The sequence below is a fragment of the Xyrauchen texanus genome, chromosome 23 (genome assembly GCF_025860055.1).
Source record: "Xyrauchen texanus isolate HMW12.3.18 chromosome 23, RBS_HiC_50CHRs, whole genome shotgun sequence".
Lineage (NCBI taxonomy): Eukaryota > Metazoa > Chordata > Actinopteri > Cypriniformes > Catostomidae > Xyrauchen > Xyrauchen texanus.
Window position 1 is genome coordinate 29,352,574 of NC_068298.1, and position 26,476 is coordinate 29,379,049.

General features: G+C 38.2%; 1 protein-coding gene across 3 annotated transcripts in view; it reads left to right on the forward strand.

Annotated features, from left to right (window-relative positions):
- The window catches only part of LOC127617163 (phospholipid-transporting ATPase IA), a 197,135-nt gene that overhangs the window by 137,948 nt on the left and 32,711 nt on the right, over positions 1 to 26,476 (forward strand). For all 3 annotated transcript variants that reach the window (XM_052089080.1, XM_052089078.1, XM_052089079.1), the window contains 4 exons: positions 357 to 540; positions 5,337 to 5,447; positions 19,733 to 19,807; positions 23,381 to 23,503. In XM_052089080.1, coding sequence (XP_051945040.1) covers positions 357 to 540; positions 5,337 to 5,447; positions 19,733 to 19,807; positions 23,381 to 23,503 — 493 coding nt within the window. The remainder of the gene's footprint in view (positions 1 to 356; positions 541 to 5,336; positions 5,448 to 19,732; positions 19,808 to 23,380; positions 23,504 to 26,476) is intronic.

Below are 26,476 nucleotides of genomic sequence, written 5' to 3' on the forward strand. Positions count from 1 at the left end.
TGTGTAGAGACATTATATCACAACGTGATTAGTGACCACAGATGTAGAGGTCACAACGGTCTACCAAGAAATCAAATGGCTGTCAATATGAATTATTGGCAACAAGACAACTAATTTCAGATCTCTCTGTAGGCATCATCACAAATTCACGATTGTGCTACAAATCCCTAAACTCTCTCTACTTGTAATTTCCAGTTTCAACTCTGGAGAAATGTTTAAAGAAGATTTGTTTCAACAATGTCCCACGCTAGTTCATTTGCTAGATTACCTGAGTGCAAATCCACAGTTGGGTAATTGGTTAGCACCAACAAACTCTTGGTTTGTTCACTGTGATTTCTTGTGTTGTCTTGGTGCAGGGTTTCTCCTCTGCAGAAGTCTGAGGTGGTGGAGATGGTGAAGAAACAGGTGAAAGTTATAACTCTAGCCATTGGAGATGGAGCTAATGATGTGGGTATGATCCAGACCGCTCATGTAGGTGTTGGCATCTCTGGCAATGAAGGACTGCAGGCTGCCAACTCATCCGACTACTCCATTGCACAGGTGAGAAATGATCAGATTACAGACTCCTGCAGAGAGAAAGTGTAATCATATTAACATTGGACCAAATGGTTCAGTGCTACGAGATGTTTAATACTTACGATGCTTTGCTAAACTATAATAAATAATCAGAAATTATAATATTTAGATTGGCTATATAGAATAAATGTATAACTGAATATATAATATCTCCAACAGAAACAGGTTTTGAACATATCCATTTTTTTTTTTTTTTTAGATTAGGAAATATTATAAATAAAAGTAAAGTATGAGGTTATGTCAAAATATGTTCTCCTATCACAGCTTAATGTGCAGACACAACTATAAGTATGCCATTTCTGGGTTGATTGTGGCTCTGTGACACTAACAAAACATTGTTGCCACATTGGTTAAACCAATGGCATGATTTGTGGACGGGTCTGTTTGTTCGACCACTTGCAGGTAAGGAAAGTGTTTGTGAAACCTGTTTGAAAAGAGTCATTATTTTTGCAATTCCGTTAGGCAGAAAATTGAACATTTCACCTTTAAATAAGATTTGAAACTGCAAACAATTAAATAAGTAAAAAGGTATGCAACTACACTTGTAAAACTGCATGCATATCAGTTCTCTGGTTCCTAACACTTCTGCCTTGTGTCACTATAGTTTGACTCCCAGGAATTCATTCTGGATCTAGATTATGTAGCTCGGGTAAAAGGTTAAAACCTGTTGCTCAGATTCTGCAGTCTGAGATAGCAAAAAGGGTCTGTAACGTCAGTTTATATAGCTGGAGTGAAACAGAACCTTTCCCTCTTATGTAAACTTAATTAAAAAGATGTTTTGTTATTCATAGATTTTAATACGGCATAATCTTCACTGTCCAGGTAACAAAAGAAAAGCTCAAGTGTCGTGGATCGCTGTCAACACTGCTCTCCATCTCTGTCCCACATTTCATTTCATGTTTTGTGCGGTTCTTGGAAACAGGAGTCACACTCGTTTTTCTGTACAGCCACGTGCAGCCTCAAGCAGTCTCTTCTCTGGCCTCATGCATCGGATTACTCTAGAAAGCATCTTGTCTTTTCTTAAGTACCCTCATCGTATTGTAGGTTGAGGCAGGTGGAGGTGCCAGTGAATGCAGGCGGGTCATCTGAACTTCCTTCCAGCTAAATGGCTCGTATGATGCCTGCTGGATCAGACAGCAGACTTTAATGTGCACTACAGTCAACTTGCATTCATCTGTATCCAATATCATGTTGTACTGCAGCGTAAAACTTTTCACAATGCTTCTTTACTTAAATTGTTGAACTAGGTAAAGACTTTTATGCAGATGATGTTATATAGACTGAAGTTTAAGTTTCACTTTCTCAATGAAGTACTTGGGTCTGTTAAGTTTTTATAATGGTTGAAAGAGTTTTTGCCGCTAGTGTTTGACTTTTTCGACTGTTACTGTATGTGAGGATCGGTCATAGGCAAAGGATCTTGGCTTTAAGAAAAGGGACACTGAAGGATACAATAGGACAGGAAATAATTGGAAGAAGATGTGTCAACGGGTTTGGGAAATGAAGCAAACTAAATTCAAACTTTCATCACCCACATGACTACCGTGGCTCAATGTGTGGGAATGTGCACTGCTTAGCTGCAGCTTTGGGGATTTTAAAACAAGTTTTAATAAAGTCTCTGGTTGGGAATGGAGATCTAGTTCTCATTAAAGTAATGTTCCAGGTTCAATACAAGTTAAGCTAAATCGAAAGTATTTGTGGCATAATATTAATTACCACACAAATTAATTTAGACTCGTCCCTGTTTTTCTTTACAAAAAGCAAAATTCTGCATTACAGTGAGTCACTTACAATGGATGTGAATGGGGGCCAAATCTGCAAACAGTAAAATACTCACTATTTCAAAAGTATAGGCACAAGACATAAAGGATATGCGTGTAAACATGATTGAAGTCTGATAAAATCACTTTTCTGTAAAATCAATACCTTTTCTGTGTATAGAAACTCCATTAATATAATGATGTAATGTCAACAAACACTAAAACAACTGTAAAAATTACAATGTATGCAACTTTACAGCTCGAATAATACACAAGTTTTAACAGAAGAATTAATGTAAGTGCTTTTATAAAATTATAAGATTCACATTTTTGTGTTTAAACCCTCCAACAATTGTCCCCATTCACTTCAAATGTTCACAGTAACCTTGATTTTAAGAGAAAAGGTGTAACGAGACTAAATTATGTTTTGTGGAAATCAACATTATACCACAAATGCTGTTGAAAAAGCTTAACTTGTATTGAACCCGGAATATTCCTTTAAAAGGTCTTGTTCCCTTTTTTTTTGTTATTAATGTTCTTAAGCATTTGCATTCTCCTATCAAAGCAGATGGGACACTGTACTAAAATAATCTGGTGTAATCTACACTAGTATTCAGCAGCGGTGAACAAGTATCAAGCGTACAGCATCAGAAACCTTTTTTAATGTGGATTCTGTTTCAATGCCATAAATGGTAATTAGCATTTAATAACATTTTTTTTACGTTTATCAAAAGTAGTATTGTTTTTTTTATTATTAGCCTATGGTGTATTTAACAGGTTCTTAGAAGTACTAGAATCATTAATGAAATTAAGAAATTGGAATCGTTAATTAGAATCGGAATCAGAAACAGAATCGTTAAATGCCTTACTATTCCCAGCCTTAATAAAAAAGAGATTCCCATCCCTAAAAAAAGGATCATCCACTTTCTGATAGTGTAATTCATGCACAGAACACTCACAGCTTTATAAATTGCTGTTGCACCCAGACTCTAGGTTTGTTTGGGGTCTGCTTTTAGGTGTGATTATATCATTTACTTTAAAGGATACATTAGAATGCAAAACCTTGCTGTGTGTGCCACTTTCAAAACATCCTGTGCTTCAGACCTAAACTGAGTCCTCCACAGATCAGCAGAATTTAAGATCCAGAACTGCACACCCAGACTCCAGCTGTAGTCTGTCTCTCAACAGCTCTCTCTCCTTACATCCAGAGGTCAATGAATCCCTGTGTCCCTCAAACACCCTGTGTACCCCTTACATCCTACACTGCTGTTTCTGCCTCTGTAGAGTGACCTAGCTGTTGGTTTTACAGGAGTGATGTTCACAACACGGTCAGGTTCAGGTGCCTCCCAAGGAAATAAAACATCCCCTGTCACTCCTTATTCATTGATTATGCCTTTGTGCATGTTTACATTTATCTGTCTACACTACATGTCCACATGTATGGACACATGACTAATTCAGCTACAGTCATTACTAACAGGAGCATAAAATCAAACATGTTCTGTTGCAGAATGACAATGTTTCTGTGCACTTTGTGAGGTCCATAACTAAATGATTTACTGAGTCTGGTGTGGAAGAATGTGACTGACCTGAGTAATGCCCCGGCCTCAACCACACTGAACACCTTTGGGATCAGTTGGAATGCACACTACGAGCTCCATCGCCCAACATCAGTGCCTGACTTCACTGATGCTCTTGTGTCTGAATGGGAGCAAATACCCACAGCCATTTTCCAACATCTACTTTTTTGGCCACATATAGGGATGTGTAATTCTGTTTTTTCCAACCTAAAAACATGACCCCTCATTTATTCATATTTGAGTGATATTTAGCGGGTTATTCATATTTCATAGGGTTATCTACAATGTCCTGTCCGGTGCATTCTCGATAAGCAATTTTCACACAAACAAGTGTCATTCAACCTTCCCTCAGAACAACTTCACTCAAATTTCACTGCTGCTTCTGCATCACGCACCCACTTTTTTGTGAGCGTGCGAGACGTAAGCTCCTGATTTTGCTGTCAGGACTTCATTGAAGTAAGTAATTCATCATGAGATATAAAATGGTTTTGAACCATTGCCACTGCTGCTGACTGGTTACAAATCACTAGCTGCAAGTCCAGACGTAATATTTGCAGTGAAATTTATCTTCACACATATCAAACCGTTTGTCTGTATAATGATAAAACCCTGCAGATGCAGTCCAGACAAAATGTTCAGTCTAGACAAAGTTTTCCCCAGTTTAGATCAGGAAATGAACTTTGGTTACGGACGTTACATTAGTTTTTTGGAGATCACTCTCTTTAAATCTCTGTTAATTTAAATGCACAAGCCAGAAATAATACTAGCCACATGATGAAGAGGGGGTGGCACTCCTAAGAAAATATTATATAATATTTGTATTCATTGTCATTTTCAAATTAATGTGGAAAAATCAGCGTGACAATTGTAAAAGCAGTACTTACATTAAGTGCATGTTGTGGGAAATCTCTTGTAAAACCTGTAAACTTTGACACCTCAGACATCCGTTAATGGAGCATTATAGATTGAATTAAGATTGAATCGGGATAAACGAAGATTAATATTGGTTGTTCGCTGTCCCCCACTTTGCTTGGTACATCACATGTCTGCACATAGTGTAAGTTTCTAATTTTTGTCAGCGTATTTTAAAATAAGACATTGGGATCATTAAAAAACAGTATTATGATTCAGTTCAGCCCAGAGTGGGCAATAAAATTATTTTCTCTTCCTCTGCTGTTCAACAACTAAGGAAGTCTTACAAAACAGTCAGGAATTCACAAGAATGTTTGTGAGAAAGCTGGAGTCCTGTCCCTCCATCTCCAGGCTTCCCATTGCCCAGCACCGACAAGATTATCTCTGTGTTTTTGAATCCAAAATCCTTTCAGTTTTGGCAGAAGAACTGCAGTTCTGTATAATATCGATCTTGTGTAAACGAATAGCTTTCATTAACTTATCTCCATGTGTCTTCCCTCCACTTTCACAGTTCAAGTATTTGAAGAATCTTCTGCTGGTTCACGGCGCCTGGAATTACAACCGCGTGGCCAAGTGCATCCTGTATTGCTTCTACAAGAACATTGTGCTGTACATTATTGAGGTAAGAAGAATAAGAATGTTGGGTTGGAGCATTGGTATGTTCTAGAGTATGTTGCATTTCAAAGGTTTAATCCTCAAAACAAAGCCAGGACATTTAACAACATATATAATGAATTTGATTTGAAGTACTTTTAAACCCACCGTAATTAAAGTGATAGTTCATCCATAAAATAACATTTTGTCATTTACTCCACTTCAAGTTGTTCCAAATATGTGAATTTCTTTCTTCCATGGAACACAAAGAAGACATTTTGCAGAATGTCCTGTCTCTTTTCCATAGAGTAAAAGCATTTAGTGAGCAGTGGTTGTCAAGATAAAAAAATAAAAAGCCTCAATAAATCACCAAAGAAGTAACTGACTTACTACACTATATGCCAAGTCTTCTGAATCCATATGTTAGCGTTGAGTTATCAACAGACCAAAATGTGTCATTACTACCTTAAAGTCTTCCCACATCTTGAAGTATCATTTTGTGCTTATTGAAACCTGAAGGGGATTTTTGCCAAACACCATTAGTTATTGTGTAGTTTGTAACCAGTCATGACATGTCATGTTTAAATATGCAAAAGCTCAAATGATATTTGAGATTATGGTTCTTTATTTGGAACTTTTATTTTACCATATGCTTTCATTGAATAGGAAGAGCACCATGAAGATTCAGCTAAACTTCTTTTGTGTTCTGCAGAAGAAAGAAACTGGTTTGGAATGACACAAGTATCAGTAAAGAATGCAAGTTTTCATTTCTGGAAGAGCTATTCCTTTGAGAGGAGAGTTTCATAACATTACTAGTTGTAGTGGTCCCCATTTGTTTTTTTTTTTAAAGTACAAGCCTCTTATTGCATTATTGATTAATGTTGTTTTTAAATAGGCCGAATAACCACTTTTTGATCAAATTCACTGGGATTGTATGTGTCAGTAGTGGTGAGACTCTGTCCGGCTGTAGGAATGCAGGTCTGTCAATGTGGAGGCCACAGGCAATCCATCTGTTCTGGAATTTGACAGTTTCCAGGCCTGGTGCTGATAGCAGGTTCAGAGACTTGTCCAAGAGCGACCTGACAAGTTAAAGGGCTGCTATCAGCACCAGCTTTATCACAAGAGGTGTTTGGCCATTTTGATCTGCAGCTGAAAACACTTGGTTTAGGAGACCTTACACCTTGACGATAAGCTTTAGGTTTTCGAAGGCTGACTTAGTAGCCGAAAGAGGTAAAAGAAGGAACATTTAAGTCACGCCCATCTAAAGTCATCTTTCGGGCAAAAGGAATTGCTGTTGTAAATCAAACCAAAGGTATGATGAAAAATATCCGGTTTTACTCCTCATAAACATTGTTGTTACTCTGCTTTTTGGAGCACTTGATTCTGTTTGGTCAACCACGGCATTCTGTGATTCAAATATTTGGGTTTTGTACTGTCCCATGCAATTTCCTTTAAATAGTACATGTGTTCCTCTCACATGTAGTAACAAATTCATTTAAATTCACTTTAATATTTCATGTCCTTTTACATATTTATTTAGTAAATAGCTGTATAATAAGCCATGTAATATGCCGTCAGCCGGTCATTATCGCAAAATAAACCAAGATAGGATGTTATACAGTGTCTTATCACCCTAAAGGGATTTATTTTGTGATCATGACTGGCTAACTACATTAAAGGATTAGTTCACACAAAATTATTGTTCTCTCATAATTTACTCATGCTTGTACCGTGTGTATGACTTTGTTTCATGTGCTTTTTGGAGCATCAACTTTTTGGCACTTGCATTTTATGGACCCATTTCTTCTAAAAATCTTAATTTGTGCTCTGCAGAAGAAAGTCGGTCATACACATCTGAGATGGCATGAGGATGAGTAAATGAGAGAATTTTCTTTTTTGGGTGGACTATCCCCTTTAACCTTTATTTTAGCCAAAGTCTGAACCACAAGAAAGGGGAAATGGAGAAAATCCTACTCACACTTTTCCTGTGGTATTTATAAATTTTTTTAAAACATTTTTTATAAAAACTAATGCCTTAATATGAAGTTCTATTAAAGTACTCTGTATATTGGCCATTGCGCTCAAAAAAGTGATTTTAGGAGTTACAGTACACACTCTTGCATTTCTGAAATTAAGATATGACATCAGATATGTCCAACATCACAAGAGCATTTACCTTGAGGAATAAAGGCAACACGTGCGCAGCAGTCTCAAACCAGCACTCACGAGCCATGCAACCCCAACAGAAAAATGAGCACTCCAAAAATCCATCTTTTCCCCCTCAGCCCTCTAGCTCTTATGTGCCACTTGACCCATGAACCCTTATTTTCCTTCATCTTCATTTTGTTTTATGTGCTGTGGTAAATCTCTGAAAAGCCCCACAAATTCCTGCCTGTTGGCATCCAAAGACTGTCTGGGACTGTGAGAACAAACATGTAGAGATGAATCAAGATTTCACATAACCATTTCTTTACCCCATGAAATGGTTCACCAAGGAAACAAGAAAAGGCCATGATATGGGCTGAACTACCACAGCAAACCAGTCTTTACTGAATGATACAGCACAGCATGACAGGAATAGTTCGTGACATAAAACCACTTAAAGGCATAGTTTGCCCCCCCAAAAATTGTCATGATTTACTCACCGATGTGTTGTTCTTTAGTAACTTTGTTCCATGGAACACAAAAGGGGAATATACTGGCCACTCATGTTAGGTGTAAGATTAATGACTAGGACGGTCGTCTTCTAAGCAACCAAATTGGCCGGGTTGCTAGGGAGGGTATAGTCACATGGGGTAACCTCCTCGTGGTCGCGATGTGGGATGCGTGGTAAGTTGTGCGTGGATCGCGGAGAGTAGCATGAGTGTCCACATGCTGGGAGTCTCCGCGGTGTAATGCACAATGAGCCACATGAGTAGATGCATGGATTGACTGTCTCTGAAGCCGAGGCAACTGAGACTTGTCCACAAACACACGGATTGAGGTGAGTAACCGCGCCACCACAAGGACCTACTAAGTAGTGGGAATTGGGCATTCCAAATTGGGAGAAAAGGGGAGAAAATAATAAATGAAAAAATATGACTACTGTCAATCGATACATTTTTAATCAAACTAATTATGAGATAATAATTCAATAAATTGCAATTAATTGCATAAAACTTAATGCAGAAATCTTCAGAAGATTTGCAATATAGCGCACATGTCATATGGATATTTGATTTAACTTTTACAGGATGTTGCTTTTTAGTCATTCTGGAACTTACCCCCTCATTCACTTTCATTATATGGAAAAGAGTGGCAAGGGTTTCAAGACAAAAATAAAGTTGTATGTGTGGAAGAACATTAGGGTGATTAAATATTGACAATTTTCTTTATTGAGTGAACTCATGTTGTCATGTTGAGCTGTGTCATTCAGTGAGGTTTGGTTTGTGAGTTAGATCATTCTATGTTATGGCCTTTTCCTGTTTACATGCTTTTGTCCTATTTAGATATGGGAATTTGGGAAGCTGCTCTACGGTCTTGTTTCCTAAATGTAGCAGAGATGTCTTGGTTTTTCCCCTCCTCCTAACAGTCTACGTAGACTGGATTAAATCCGTGGGAATATGTGGGCTCTCGAAACCCTGTAGCTGTAAGCAATTATGGCTCAGTGAATTTGATATTTTAAACGTTTTTGGTGCATGTTGTGTGGGGTTGCTTTAATGTTCTTTTCTTTGGATTTTGCCGTGGGTTGTTGTATTTTGTTCTTCAACAAATGTCCGCCTTGAACACAAACATTTATGGTTGTGATCACATTTCACACTTGCTCATCAATCAAGAAACAACCAATTCTCTTTGCCTCTGTTTTTCTTACTTTGCATAAGAGGAGGCCAGCAACAACTACATACATTAAAAGGTCTTACTCAATCACGCCCCATGCATACTTCTCGCCACTTTTCTTTTTGTCCTTTTTCTCTATAAGTTCTTCTTTGAGAACAGAAAGCACCCAGTGCACCCCAGCTCTTGGAGTTGAATGTATCTGCTTTTGTTATGAGCAGAAAATGTTCTCCCCCCTCACCGTAAGGGGCTTTTGGAGTATAATAGGGCGAAGCTTTACTGTTTCCTTGCCTCACACCAAAAACAGCTCTGTTTTGTAAGAGCCTGACAATCAAGACACTTGCTTCCCAAGGGTCGCTTAAAGGGATACATTTGTCGCTCTAATAGGTTTACCTTTGAGTCCATGAAGACTTTTCTTCATTTCATTTTTCCAGACGTTAACCTAAAGGAAGTAGGATGAGGATGTTAGTGGCTCAACTTGTAATTGCAATTTTATACTCTGGTGCCTACCTAGACAGCAGGTTATAGGGATAGTTCTCTCACCCATATGTTGTTCAAAACCTGTTAGAGTTTCTTTCCCCAAAAGAAAGAAGAATGCATTTGCCTATGTAGACTGTAGACAGCAAGGCAGCTCATTAGGTTTTGGAACAAATCTCTAGAATTGTTAGAGCTTGTTTAGAGTTATTTTCATACAGTTCAACTGTAACCACACCACAGTACATACTGTAATCTTCCCCTTTTTGTTCTCAAAGTCATTTAAGTCTAAGTTAACATCATTAACTTCAGAGTATTTGCTATGCTGTTTTTTTAGTCCTTATTTTGTGGTCTTGCATTCTTTCCACATGAAAAAAACTTTTTAGAAAGTTAGTTGGATTAGCTGCTTTGAGACATGCAGAAAGCCTCTCTTACAACCAAATTACTGTGCGTGCTGTCATTATCCTGCTGGGATCTCGAGAGCTTGATTGACAGCTCTTCAGCAGGCACCGGCAGGGCTGATGGATGAGTAGCATTTCTGAGGTAATTACAAGGGCCTCACTCAGACAGAGCAGCAGGCTTAAAGAAAGACTGCAGGCCTAAGAAGAGGCCCAGGGCCTGGCAATTTCTCTGGTGCCATCATTGTAAAACGCCCAACTGGTTCTTCTGTCACTCTCTCTCTCACACACACACACACACTTAATGCAATTTAATGGCCCTTCTGTATTGTCTTGCCCTCATTTCTTAGGCTTTTCTGGATAGGGCCTTCAGTTGAATTTTGAAGAGTCCCCTTGTCCTTAAAGACCCAATGAAATCCAAGTTAAAGTTTTGTAGCTTTTAGTTGATATCTATTAGCTTTGAAGCCATCTATATGCTAGTGTACTGCTTAACTGTTTTGCAGTCTTTACAATCTGTCTCTTCAGGGAAAACGAACGCAAAATATTGATGATTCAAAAACTGATTTCTGTCCAGGGAAGTGGTCTCTAGATTGAGAATGTAATTATATAAAGCCTGTTGGCTTTTTTTTAAAAGGAACAATCCCTTCGATGTTTAGCACTCAAAATTTCTGTTTCAATAGGAAATATTTCAACACAGGATAGAAAAAGTTTGTCAAAATTCTTTGTACTGTACTGTAGATCGCTTTACACCGATAAGGTTAAAAATGATGCAGTAAGATTTTTGAGTCCTCTCAAACACTGTTTAATTGTCCTCAGTAACATTGCTTTTATTCAATGTGAATGTATTTTTTATTTTTTGTATACTAAATGCAAAATGTCTTAGTTATTTAGAATGAAATAGTTTATTCAGACATCTCTGTTAGGCTAGTTGGGACAACGTTTGGGGGAGTATTGTTGGTCTTGCATGTGTTTTTATGTAGATGCAAGGTAATTCACATTTCATAGTATCGGGGACTCCAAAAAAAAAAGTAAGCTGGTTAAAATGCAGTAAAAAAAAATTATAGTAACTTTTTCTGTGTTAAAATGCGTTCTTCTATCCCAGCTTAATATGCAGTGACAACTATAAGTAAGCCATTCATTGGTTCATTTTCTCGAAACTGTAAACACGGTCTCTGTGCCGCTCTGAAAATTCCCCTTTTTATTTTCGGTGACCTGTCCTGAGAGAGACAATAACATTGACTTGACCAATGGCATGAGTTGGGTGTGGAACTATCTGTTTTTGTTTGATCAATGGAAGACATGGCTGTGTTCAGAAAGCTGTTTTGAAAACAACATTTATTTTTGCTATTCTGTTTGATGGTGCTAGTAGCGCAGAAATTACATACTTCAGCTTTAACACGTATAATGTTTACTTCTTGTCGCTATACTTTTCGAAATCTGTATTTTAGAGTTTATGGACTGGCCCAATTCACTGTTGTAATTGCTTAACTGTAGCCATGTTTTTTTTATATAAACAAGGGGCAACATTATTTTTTATGGTAATCAACGTTATGCTACAGATGCTGTTAATTGGGCTTTTCTTTTATTGAACCTGGAACATTCCTTCTTTAAGCTGGAGTCTAGCTGGTCGAAGTGGGGATCTAGGTGAGTTGGTGTACACCATCTTGGGCATGGACCCTACTATAAAAGTCAGCTCATAAGATGGTCCAAGATGATCTACCAGCTCACGCAGATTCACATCAGCTGGTAGAGTAGGTACTCAACCACTTAAACCAGCCTGAACCTGCTAATGACCAGCTTGGATCGGATAAAAACCATCCATCACGTTCTAGAACACCGCTGTCATTTTAAGCTGGTTTTAGCTGGATTTTCAAGCAGGAAAAGGAAGCGAAAGGGGTTGTCTGTATGTCTTTCTCGCTCTCTTTTTCTCTTTCCCTTCGATCTTTCCCCCCAAACCTCAGGACATAGGATGGGGGTGGAATCACTGATTTCAAAATTCCCTGAAAAATATGCCTAGAGCCCTCTTGTTGCGTCTCATGGGGAAACACAATCTCGCTCTCACACATACACACGCTCCTCGCTTTTTCAGAATGCACAGCAGAGGGTAGAGGCCAGTCACACCTCCACGCTGAACTGCTCTGAATGAGCGAGGGGAAAAAAAAAGAAAGGGAGAGACCCTCCAGCCTGTCTCCTCAGTCTCTAATGAGAAAATCAATGAATCTGTCTCGTTGAAGGAAAAGGGAGAGAGGGACGCTCACAGGACACAGAAGACCAGGCCAAAATGCTCTCGCATATGCATGTACCGTCTTCCATGAATAGAGGCTTTATTTTGACTTAGCACAACAATATCCTGCAGCCTGTAGCCCCTGAATGAGAGCGACTCACATTAATTCAGCTCTCTGACCCGCCTGTTCCTTTACCAGCATGCCACCGGCCACAACCAATCTGTATGTTATGTGGCTTTTGGGCAAAACTGTGTATGTGAGGCTCCTCAATGTCCAGAATGTAAGTACACCATGTGATTTGCATGCTAGAAGGAAAATAATTTAATACATGATGTGGTATTAGTCATCTGCCATTTATTTGTGTTTTCTGTACTTGGCTATACTGCCGTGCAAGGCAAAACGTAGTAGCTACACAGTTTGTCAAAATTAAGCTATGACTGAAATCTGGGGTCTAGGGACCTCCAAGGAGGGCGCAAGACAGTGCTTGAGGGTCCGTGGAAAATTTCAGAGAATAAGAACAAAATAAAACTGCTCAAATCATGCACTCAAAGAAAAAATTAAATATATATATATATATATATATATATATATATATATATGCATATATATATATATATATATGCATATTAATTTAATAAAAATAAATGTTTGAGTGTTTTGTGTTGATAGCCATACTTTTTTAACTATAAGAAATAAAAGAATTTCTGCATAGTTTTGACTATGCAGAACCATTTTATCCAAAGCGATTTTGTCTTTACAATATCACACTACTTATTTTTTTCACACAGTATAAATGGGTCTTTATATTTGGAAATACTCTATATAGAAGCCTTAATATCTTAAGAAAGGGGTCCCTCGCAAGGGGATAATCATATTTGGAGAGTCCTTCAGGTCAAAAACTTAGATCAAAATTTGCCTTTTGTAAGAAAGTATAGTTAGACAAAATTGTTTATAAATATGAGCAGTGCTGTGAAATTTTTATTTGCCCCATCCTGATATCTTCTGTTTTTGTGTATACTGTATGTCACTAAATGGTTTCAAAAATTCAAACAAACTCTAACATAAAACAAAGGCAATCTGAGTAAACACAATATACAGTTTTTAAATAATAGTTATTTAATGAAGCAAAAAATGTATCCAATACCAAATGGGCCTGTGTGAAAAAGTATATGCCCACATTAGTTACTAAGTCTCCAAATCTATGAAACTGCATTCATAATGGGGTTCAGCTAGACTACACCCAGGCCTGATTACAGCCAGCCCTGTTCAATCAAATCAACACCTAAATAGTTCTTTTTCAGCAGCATGAAATTGGCCAAAAGGTCTCACCCAGTGGCACACTATGTCAGTGTCAAAAGAAATTCCAGAAATGAATAGGAAAAGGTGAGTGAAATACATCAGTCTGGGAAGTGTTACAAAGCTATTTCAAAGGCTCTGGGACTCCAAAGAACCACAGTGAGAGCCATCATCTCCAAATGGAGAAAAAACAGTAGTGAACCTTTCCATAACATTTACATTTACATTTATGCATTTGGCAGACGCTTTTATCCAAAGCGACTTACAGAGCACTTATTACAGGGACAATCCCCCGGAGCAACCTGGAGTTAAATGCCTTGCTCAAGGACACAATGGTGGTGGCTGTGGGGATCGAACCAGTGATCTTCTGATTACCAGTTTACCAGTTATGTGGTTTAGACCACTACACCACCACCACATAAGTGTCCGACCTTCCAAAATTCGCATAGCAATGACTCCTCCAGGAAGTCACAAAAAAGCCAAGGACCACATCCAAGGAACTGCAGGCCTCTCTTGCATCAATAAAGGTCACTGTTCATGACTCCACTATTAGAAAGACGCTGTCCAAAAATGCCATCCATGGAAGAGTGGCGAGGCAAAAACCACTGCTAACCCTGAAGAACATTAACCTAGAAACAAACCTTTTTGGGAGAGTGTTATGTGGACTGTTGAGTTGAAATTGAAATTGGGGGGGGGTGAGAATCAGGGTTTCAGAAGCAGCAGCTCTATTTTAAAAACAATATCACGGTAGAATGCACCTGATGGAAAGAGAAACAGGAGTTTGAACGGGTGGGCGTGACTGTAGGGGGTTGTATTGGGGGAGTACGGCCTATCCTCTCTCTCTCTCTCTTTTTCTCTGAGGGAGGGGAGGGGTGGGGTGATAGACATTTGTTTTGGGAACATTTTCACGCATTGGCTCACTCTATTGAATGAGAGGGGCTGGCAGATATGCAGTGTGTGTGTGAGAGGAGTGCCGCTGGTACAGGCAGGGGCCGTGGTCGGGGGAGCTCGTTCAAAACCTCCAAATTTGTAGCAATTCATACTTTAAAAATGGAGTTAAATGAAGCAAGGTAACGTCTGCCTGGCTGTGGCATTGCACAGCAGCCCTGGGTTCTGCTCAACAGCATGCCTCTCGCACACAGGGTTGGTTAGCGTACAGTCATCTTTACAATAATGGTGATCTGATTGTCATTTGTGATTATCAAAAGAACTAATTGAAAAGTGCCACTAGAAATCTAAACTTGAGTTTAGAATGAGTTTTTCTCATTCATTTATAGTGATCTTTCCTTTTCTCTTCTCATTTGAGGTCTTCTCCATGGTCTACACCCTTAATCCAAATTATTCTTCATCTTTCTGCTTTAGCTGGAGATCAGCTGTCATTTAGTAAAGGTTGGTGGAGGTAGACCGTTTGCACAGACAGACTGTTTCGGATGGAAATTGGTACTGTAATGCACCAAAATGGCATTGAACTGATCACAAAGTATAGTCAGGACATTGCTGATGTGAAAAAAAAAAAAAAAAAATGTTGGGATCAAATCTAGATGGGCCCCATTTCCAGCAGCCATCACTCCAACACTTTATCCTTGAGTAATCATGCTAAATAGCTTATTTGGTATTACAAAATCACTTGCCATTATATCAAACACAGTTGAATGCTATTTGGTTCGTTAAATGAAGCTTCACATTATTTGTTTTTGATTTGCCACATCATGCATTCGACTGGCATGTCTTAAGGTCAATATTAGGGGGAAAAATGGCAAAAAAAGAAATTGTCATTGTTTTGAGGAATGAAGGCTATACAATGCTTGAAATTGCCAAAAAAATAGATGTCATACAAAGGTGTACACTACAGTCTTCAAAGACAAAGGACAACTGGCTCTAACAAGGACAGAAAGAGTTGTGGAAGTACAGATGTACAACTAAACAAGAGGATAAGTACATCAGAGTCTCTAGTTTGAGAAATAGACACCTCACATGTCTTCAGCTGACAGCGTCATTGAATTCTACACACTCAACACCAGTTTCATGTACAACAGTAAAGACAAGACTCGCAAACTCGAGAATTGCAAAGAAAAATCCACTTTTGAAACAGAAAAACAAAAGGTTAGAGTGGGCAAAGAAACACAGACATTGGACAACAGATAATTGGAAAAGAGTGTTATGGATCTTAACCATATTGAGCTTTTGTGGGATCAGCTAGACTGTAAGGTGCGTGAGAAGTGCCCGACAGGACAGCCACATCTATGGCAAGTGCTACAGGAAGTGTGGGGTGAAATGTCACCAGAGTATCTGGACAAACTGGCAGCTAGAATGCCAAGGATCTGCAAAGCTGTCATTGCTGCACATGGTGGATATTTTTATGAGAACTCTTTGATGTAGTTTAAGAAGTTTTGACACACACACACAAAAATTCAAATTGTAATTTTTCACGTTATTAATGTCCTTGCTATGCATTGTGATCCTTACATAAAAGCTAAATCTGTACATTATTCCAAACTTTTACACCAATGTGTGTGTGTGTATAATTTATTTGGACAGAAATGCTGATCTGTGATCAGATGCTTCTGTTGTTAGACACTGGGGGTTGATCAAGGTTGGAAGTGGTGCTGATTTATGAGCCGTTTTAATCCCCTCTGGCTGAAGTCATGGGAACTCCACCACTAGTGTCCAGGCAGTCAGTCTCTCTCTCTCTTTCTTTCACTCTCTCATTTCTACAGGGGTCTGTCTGCAGAGTAATGATGTGTTAAGCCTAGGCTGTGGCTTCATGTGACAAGATAGTGGGGCTACTTTATGTTTTGATGTTTTCAAAGCAGTACGTTTGCTATAACAAGAGTCACTGTTTTTAAATGCCAACTCATACAGTAGCTTCTTTTTGACATTTAAATAGTAATTTTAATATTTTATTAATTACATTAGTTTGTTAAAATGTTACGATTGTGCTCTAAAGCACAATGCGGGTCAAACGTGTTTCTTTTACAACATACCATACTTAATAGTTTATAATTTATTAGAATTTTAATATATAACTAGATTGGGTGTCACATGGCACCATGCGAGGCTCGGACGTGTAAACGGCTAGCTCGGCACACTTTGCTAGTTTTTACTCTTTGTGTCATAAACCGGTGAGATTCAATACACCCTGTTCCATTAATGTTTTATGAAGTCATTATGTCAAAGAATTCTAAATCCTTGTGCTCTGGAGACATTACGTGCTCAAGCTGACACCCCTGACAAGGCCACAGACCGGGGACACTGATTGGACGGTGCGGTGGCAGAGATTCAGCGTCAACTGTCGAGCATGTCGGCAATGCTGACGAAGGTCATTCCAGACTTTGAGGATCTTGCTGTAATACTTCGATCGATCACTTTTGGCTTTCCAGCCGGGCGCCTTCCAGTGGCCAAAACAGAGCATTTAATATTTGGACATTTTATTCCCAGCAAATTTGTTTGATTTAGTCAGAGTTAATTTTGACCCCTTAATAAAACGGTTTTCGAGCAACGTGGGCAGGTGTGTTCATTACATTTATCTATGACTGGGAAGGTTAATGTTATTAAAATGAATTGTATTCCAAAATGTAGCTACCTGTTACAATCTCTCCCTGTAGATGTACCCCTCTCTTATTTAAAGCAATTTGATAGCATAGCGAAGTCCTTCATTTGGAATGGTAACCGTCCCAGATTACATTTCAGTAAATTACATAGGCCAATTGACAAAGGTGGGCTAGGCCTACCCAAGATTTTGTTTTATTATTATGCATTCGGTCTCAGACATTTGGCTCATTGGTCGCTTCCACCTGAGTTAGCCCCTCCCTTGTTTCATATTGAACAGGAAGTTCTTGCCCATATTTTGCCATTGCAAAGCCTTTCTATCAAACTAACCTGAGAAGTTAAGTCACACTCTGTTATTTCGCATTTACAGTCATTATGGACAAAAGATATTTATTTAAATGTTGCCTTTGAGCTTATGGCTGAACCCTAAATTATTTTTTAATAAGTCCCCTTTCTGCTGTTTAGAGTTGTTTGTGAGGGGGGTCACTACACTCTGTAACCTATATGTGAGTGGAGTGTTAAGATCTTTTGAAAATTTGGTTCAGCTTTTTGGGATTCCCAGACCTCAGTTCTATAGTTATTTACAGCAGTGCCACCTGCACTGTATTGTTTTTGGGAGGAGCACACACCCCCCTAAGCGGCAGATACTATGGGAGTTTACAATCTGCTTTTGTAAAAGGTCATGAGGCCTCAATGTATTACTCCCTGCTAATTCAGAGTCTGCAGGATGGAGCTTTAACTTCTTAACAAGAAATTATGGGGGGGGGAGGGGGGATACTAAAAGAATACTTGGTATTTGAGGAGGGAATGTGGGCAAGGATTCTTAAAAAAAGGTCAAGTGTGCATCTAGAGATTCAAGGGTGTGAGATTTTGTATAGATTCTATTGTACCCCCTCTAGATTGTATAAGCTTTGTCTTAAAGACACACCCACCTGCTGGTGATGCCAATCAGAAGATGGAGATACAACACATGTTTTTTGGTGGTGTGGTAAGATCAAAGAATCTGGTTGAAGGTAGAGTTTTGTGTGCGACTTGTTGGGTACTCAAATTTCATTTTGCCCCAGACTCTGTATTTTGGGGGATAGGGCAGTCATAAATTTGGGGGATAAGTACATAAAAAATTGGGTTTTGACCAGTGATATGATTGGTAGGCAGATCATTTTAAGGGGATGGATGTCAGATAGAGCGCCCTCATTCCCGGGGGTGTTCGTTGGGGTTCAGGGTGGGTTTTTTTTTTTTGGTGAGGTTTAGGGGAAGGGGATAGAATCTATAGTTCGTGCAGTATAAAAATAATTATGTCTATGGATAGGTGTGTGTGTGTGTGTGTTATAACTAGATAGTTCATGACAAACTTTAATGTTGGCTACAGGTCAGAAAAGTCATCAAATCAGAGTCAGAACAGTCTGTAGGTATGTGCTGAGTTCGGTGGATGTAGCTTGAAAACTCTAGGAGAAGTTACAATTAAAAATGTGGTCTTTGTTTAGGAATTTTTAAGGGGGAAAACAAAACTAATAAACTTAGTGTTGAACAGTAAAAGACATCATCATTTTATTAATGTATTAAATTATATATTACATTTTAATAAATTTTTCATTAGTTGCGATCCTGAAGCTACTGCAAACCTGAAGTTATTTATGAAAAGCTGACCTGCACATGGCTTATTTTTCCTTTAAGACTGATATTGGACAGAGTCCCTAGCAGTGATGCAGTGTGTGAGATTGTAAAAAGGAGCGAGTGAGCTCAGCCTGGGTTTCATGGCAGATTAGTCTCTCTCGGGCAATTTCTAGCACTGAGAGGCCCCACACAAAACAACAGTAATCCATCAACCTAAATTAAAATCCACTAAGTACACACAAAGTTGGAAATATGTGATTAATGAGGGTATATATTTACACATTAGACACACATTTATGTATTAATGATTTTCATATGTCCTGTCATTTCCTTAATATGTTACCATTTCCTTTAGGACGACTTGGAAAGTATACACAGTATCAGTGCATTTAATTCCAACTTCTATGTATATGTGATGTTGACACATAACATGTCCATGAACACCTTTTAATCATGATAAGATTTATTTGAATGTATAAGGGAAATCATATATTATAACTGGTCACTATTTCTGCATTGACGTTTTCACCATTTTTAATATGCTTTGCCTTCAATAGTTCATTTTAAATGGTCCTGCAGTGAGGCAAATTAAGTTAAATGCACTATGAAATGATTCTATGTAGAGTCTTAAATAATTGGTCTAAAATCCATAATTAGAAATATATTGGGGGGGCTGTTTTAAAAGGTTAGATGAGGTATAGCATGTCACACCGCAGGATGTCAAACTTCCAAAAGCGTGTCATACCAACACATACCTAAGTGCCTGTTATTTTCTCTTGGTTTTGTACATTTGTAATATTACATTTTTTTATTATTATTATTTTAAATGTAATTTTGGCTTTGAATGTAATAATTTTGAGTAAAACATTGTAATTCCAGTATCAAATCCAAAACTCTCAATTGGAAGATTCATTTACCATTGCTTTTGTCTTTTTCTCTTTCAGATCTGGTTTGCGTTTGTGAACGGCTTCTCTGGTCAGATTCTCTTTGAGCGCTGGTGCATCGGCCTGTACAATGTGGTAAGTGCGCACATGTGTGTGTGATTTACTCTTCTCTCTTCATTACTGTGAGAGAGAATGTGTTAAAACGCCTCCCCTGTCGCGCTTAGGCAAGAAACTCATTAGCCGTGGCACCCCAGACGGCTCCTTTACAGCCGACCGTGTCAGCACCATCCTGAAAAATCTCCTCCTTATTTATGAGCATTGTCAAGTCCATATTCCCTGTGTGCCCAGAACTATGTCCTGAATCTACTGCAACAACAGACACTCATGCCCTAAAGAGCTGCGTTAAACAGGTCAGCGGTGGATGATAAAGGAACAGGTTGAATCTAGACACGTTTAAATACACACACATGGTCATTTGGGTGGGGTACTCTGAACTGGGCTGCCTTAGGGTTTGGTGACAGAAACCGATGCTGTTAATTAGCATGTTTTCAACAGGAAGGAAAGTTATTCAAGAAAAGAACACCCGGGTGGAGTTTGTTTTTCCTTTTTGAATAAACAATTGCAGATACAGTGCCCCAAAAAGAATTTGGACAGTTTTGACACTTAATCCATGCTTAAAAATGTGTGAATAAAATTAGATACAAAATACCAAAAAGTGTTTCTTTTCTCTGAAACAAATGGGCTTTTCAGAGACGTTTTTGCAATAACTTCTAATCAGTTGGTTTCAAGATTAAGTAGATGTATGAAGTCTGTTCCTCAAGTTCACAGTCACTCAAGTGTCTTCAGTGACTTGAGCAGTATCTACTGATGTCGTTCAGCACAGTAACACATATTTGAGAAGGTGAAAAAGTGTCCAACTAAATTTTTATAACAGTACATTTCTGTTTTATCAATTAGAACCTAGCAAACTTCTCTGGTTTTGCTTGAATCATGTGTTTGTGCTATCTTTAAAATAAATGCTTCTTAGTTTGATTTTATGTTAAATAATGCAAGACATTCTTATTTTTATGTGAGGCTTAACTTATGTGTCTACAGTAAATAGTTTCGGGGACACTGTACCTGTATCTCTGTATACAGAGCACAAAACAGGTAAACCACACAATTCATTGATTGTACCGAGAAAATTTTACGGCTGGACAAAAACACTTTTAACACATATTCCCATCAGTCCCGTGTAATGGATCATTGGCATTGTGAGGCCGGTAACAACTTGGCCTGCCGCATTCTCTCTTTATCTGAGCAAAGAGGAATTCCACAGCTTCAGAGGGGTCTGCTGGATGCAACGGGTCGAATCCACCCCTGAATAGAGGACTGCGTCTCTCAGAGAATGAAGTCCAGTGGAGCATGTCTGCTGGCCCTTCAACCACAGCCAGGCAACTCCAGCTGTGCCAGCGAGAGACACTTACGGCTGACCTCACAACCCTCTCTGGACCACAATACCGCCTGTCTTGCTTTCAACAGCTGCCGCAGTGCAGAAAGCTAAAAGCATCCAGGAGATCTGCTAACAGGCTACAGGCACAGTGGCAGATGTTCATTTGAAAAATGTTTTTTCACATGGAGTGAGAGAGTGCAAATCAGATAAATGCCAAAGTTACATGCTCAATGTGCTGTACCAAGCATGCAAAAGGGGGAAAAAACACATTAAGGGAAAAGCTGTCTGGAGCTCAGACTGATTACAGTACAGGAGGGGAAAATATCAGAGCACATTCAGACTGGATTTTTATTTATTTATGGTAGATTTATGTATTTGTTTGTTTAGATTTACTGTGGTGTTTATAAGCTTATAGGAGTCTATATTAAAAAATCTGGGATTCAGAGTTTGATTTAAACTTGGAAACAAACAAAGATTTTGGATTAATATATACACATACCCGCATCTCAGAATAGCATTCAGAGATTATATTCTTCTCACCACAATTGTACAGAGTTGTTATCAGAGTAACCATAGACTTTGGTAGTTCGAACCAGTCTGGCCATCCTCTGTTGACCTCTCTCATCAACAAGGCATTTCCATCCGCAGACCTGCCACTCACTGGATGTAAATTCTAGAGTCTGTGTGTGGTATTGATATATATATATATATATATATATAGTTAGAAGTTTTATATATATATATATATATATATAAGTTTACATACACTAAGATAACTGTGCATTTTAAGCAGCTTGGAGAATTCCAAAAATGATGTCAAGCCTTTAGGCAATTACCCAATTAGCTTCTGAAAGGAGATGTGCTGAACTGGAGGTGAACCTGTGGATGTATTTTTAGGCCTACTTTCAAACTCCGTGCCTCTATGCTTGACATCATGGGAAAATCAAAATAAAAATTGTGGACCTCCACAAGTCTGGTTCATTCATGGTAGCAATTTCCAAAAGCCTGAATGTACCACGTTCATCTGTACAAACAATAGCATGCAAGTATAAACACCATGGGACCACGCAGCCATCATACTGCTCAGACAGGAGACACATTCTGTCTCCTAGAGATGCAAAAAGTGCAAATCAGTCCCATAACAACAACAATGGACCTTTTGAAAATGCTGGAGGAAACTGGTAGACAAGTATCTGTATCCACATAACCTGAAAGGCTGCTCTGCAAGGAAGAATCCACTTTCTTCTGCAAGTGCACATGGGGACAAAGATCTGTAAGTTAAGTTAAAGCTTGGTCGCAAATGGGTCTTCCAAATGGAAAATGGCCTCAAGCATACCTCCAAATTTGTGGCAAAATGTCAAGTCAAGGTATTGGAGTGGCCATCATAAAGCCCTGACCTCAGTCTGATAGAAAATTTGTGGGCAGAACTGAAAATGCATGTGTGAGGCCTACAAACCTGATTCAGTTACACCAGTTCTGTCTGGCGGAATGGGCCAAAATCCCAGCAACTTATTGTGAGAAGCTTGTGGAAGGCTACCCAAAATGTTTGACCCAAGTTAAACTATTTAAATGCAATGCTACCAAATACTAACAAAGTGTATGTAAACTTCTGACCCACTGGGAATGTGATAAAAGCTGAATTAAATCATTCTGTACTATTATACTGACATTTCACATTCTTAAAATAAAGTAGTGATCATAACTGATCTAAAATAGGGAATGTTTTCTACGATTAAGTGTCAGGTATTTGGCTAAGGTGTATATAAACTTCTGACTTCAACAGTATTTACATATATATGATACATTTAAGATTCTGTGGTATTTCTAGGTCACTAATTAAATCAGCACATTTTTGTCATTGATCATGTTAAATACTTATACAAAGGGTCAGATTTCTGTGCTTCCTTTTGGAACATTCTCAAATCATGGTGGGATAACATATCAGGGTTTGCACAAATGTGTGGACTCCATGCCAGCGTATTAAAGGGAAACATGTTATTAACAAATTCTGAAATTCTTGTTTATAGTTTAATTCAACTATTATGCTGATAATAAAAAAAAATTGTGAAAAAAGTGAAAAAAATGCATTTCAAAATTTTACTTTTAAACGGTAATTTGATCCCCTCTATGTATAGCAATTTATAATTTCCAAAATGTGTTTTATTTATGAGAACAAACTTGCTGATTTTAGATTAATATCTCCATATATGTTGAAAACATACTTTTTAAATCTCCCTTGAAGTTTTTTAACAAATAACCTTCTTTGTTTTCATTAGATATTCACAGCTTTGCCGCCTCTGACTCTGGGCATCTTTGAGCGTTCCTGCAGGAAAGAGAACATGCTGAAATACCCAGAGCTCTACAAAACCTCACAGAATGCAATGGGCTTCAACACCAAGGTAAATGCACTCAGTGAAGTAATACACTAAGTTAAATGCTGTTGAAATGCCACTGATGAAGATAATGATGATTTTGACCCAGTAGGCAGGTCACACTGTGCACTCTTTACTGACCTGTGTTTGGTGAACAGTTTGGCAATCGGGCTAAAAGCCCCACAGAACAAACAGATCCCGTTACGAGTACACCATAAAAACGTAGGTCAACGGCAGGACCTTGTTGGTTTAGCAAAACTTAAAACTGTCTCTCTCCCAGTCTTTTTGTTCATCTGAGATGTCTTTGGGTATTCCTCTCCATCTTTAGCAGGTAATAAACTATTAAAAGCAAGTATGAATGTGAATCTGTGTTCACAGCATCTGTTAAATTGACTCTTGTTTGTAATTCAGTCTTTGAAAATGATTAGCTCAAACTCTAGTTTCAAATTTGCTATATTTTATGGCTTAGTTTGGTGGATTCAGAAGTACATTTCAGACAGTGAAAGCAATTTATAACAAATGTCATTCAACCCTTAAACAAGCATTATATAATGCTTAAATAGATAAGTAGTTCACAGACATTTAAATATGATTGTATATGAAAAATCAAAGTTTCATTACATCTGAATGTACATTACATAATGTGATATATGTAATTGCTATTAACGAAAGTTACAATAAGGTTTTGCACCTTACCAGGTTGCATACCTTTTTTAGGCATTCTAATGTTAATAAAATGCTGTTTATGTTATTATGGGGGTTCCTTGTGCACATATCGTGTATACATTAATAGTGTATATAGTACACATTTCCATTCTGTCCAGGTGTTTGTGACCATTAGCGTTGCCCCTCTCTCTCTGTCCGTCTGTCTGCGTTAATAAAACCGTCTCATCTGCAGCCCCGGCATGTCTGTCTGCTAGTGTCACCTCACGCCCCAGCTCCACAGGCGTGGAGACCCATTTACCCCCACACTGACACAGATTATAGACAACATAACCCCTGGGGTCAGCAGAGAGACAAATTTACTGGTTGTTTGTAACAAACCTCATAATTCTTAATTTATTTGTTCAATGTTCACATTAAAAATAAAAAAGCTTGCAATACAGTTTGAATATAGATCGATATAATAACATAGCCAGTAACAGGTTGCACAGGGTTAGTAAAAATTAAAAACTCTCTAACAATAGTCTATTTTATAAAAGGCTGCGTTTTATTTATTTCACTACATTGTAAAATGTTGTATCATGCAGTTGTTACCTTAAGGTGCTATTTCTAATATCTAACCCTTAAATATATTTGTTGGCATAACATAATAATTCAGGTGGATTCAGTGATGTTAAACAATATTTTTGACTTGACTCAAACCAGTTCATTTAGATGTTACCACATAAAGCATATATTTGGGTTATAACATTTTCTAGTGTGTGGTGTAGTGAAAAGAAGAGATTTGCTTGAAATAAAAACCAGAGACAACCATGATACTTGGTGTGGAGAAGTGTGTTACTTTATTAGTAATTGGATATAAACATTTTCATCCAGCTGATAAAATGGGCATAACCCAACCCATATCTAGGGACAAAAATGTCAGAGACTTGGGCAATGGGCTCTTTTGCCTTTGCCAGTATGCAAGCACCCAAAACACCCTTGCAATCGTGTAACAACTTGCTAAAAAACATTTAGAACATCGTAGTAACTGCATAGAAGCACCCATGGTAAGCATCCATGACATCCTATCATCTTGGTGGTGAGATTTGTATGGGCAAGCACCACTCACATTTTGTAAAAATGCACTTTTAAGCAGTTTCTCTTCAGTATTTTATGTTTGGTCGGACTGTTAATATTCTGCTTGTCTAGGGTTTTTTTTTTTTTTTTTTAGGAAGAAAAAACAGAGTTAGTTCATTAGTAGTGCAAGAGATGCATCTTTTGATGTTTCTTGAAAGTGGTTAGAGGATCAGCTACTTTCAAGAATCATCTGCAGATACATCTCTTTTGTGAGCACTTGATCTCTCTTTTACATGCCTTCATCTGTATATAGAACAGAAACTTTGTGAATAAAAGCTGAAGTGTGTACTTTCTGCACCTAACGGAATTGCAAAAATAAATGATTGTTTTCAAGCAACTTTCTGAATACGCCACAAACAGATAGATAGTCCCACACCAATTTACACTATTGGTCAAAGTCATTGTCTCTCTTGAGATGACCACTCAAAACTTTTAATATGTTTGATTTGTTTTATAGCACCACAGAGACAGTGTTTGCAGTTTTCGAGAAAATTAAACTACAAATGGCTTACGAATAGAACATATTTTAACATGGATAAAGCTACACACTTCAGCTTTAATGGATATGTGAATTGAGAGAAAGAGCATGCACTAGATCGGTGAAACAATGAGTGTGAAATATTTAGGGCATCACTCACTGTGCACCCTTTCACTTTTAATTATATAGTCTTGACACTCAAGTCGCCCTTATAATGCCAAAGCACATTCACATTCAACACACTGCCATCTGCATCCCTCCCTCCTCTCTCTCTTTCATTCTCTGTCTCTTTCTGGCTTTATTTGTAGCCCAACATCATTGAAGCGGGCCTATTAAAGAGTCTGGAAATACTTGGCCCAAAATAAACTTTATCCTTTCATGCTAGTTTAAGCAATTAAGCTGCCACACACACTACAGTCCTTTGGTTCAGGCAGGACAGACAGCCATTCACACATACATTCTTAGCAACCTGCTTGGATACAGAGGGCCTCTCTGTGACAAATGATTATGAACATTTATTGATTTCATTAGCATTCATTGGAAAGCAGTGGCGTATTGCATTGTACGAGGCATAACAGATGATTAATCGAAGATTAAAAATTGAGTGGTATGGCCATAGCGTGCTGTGGAGAGTAATGCTGGTGTAGGATGAGCCTGTTATCTGAGGGCCGGATCCCTGAGCTTTGTTTTGCTTTGCCGATAGCGGAGGTGAGAGGTCACACAGGGCCTCTGAGAAACAA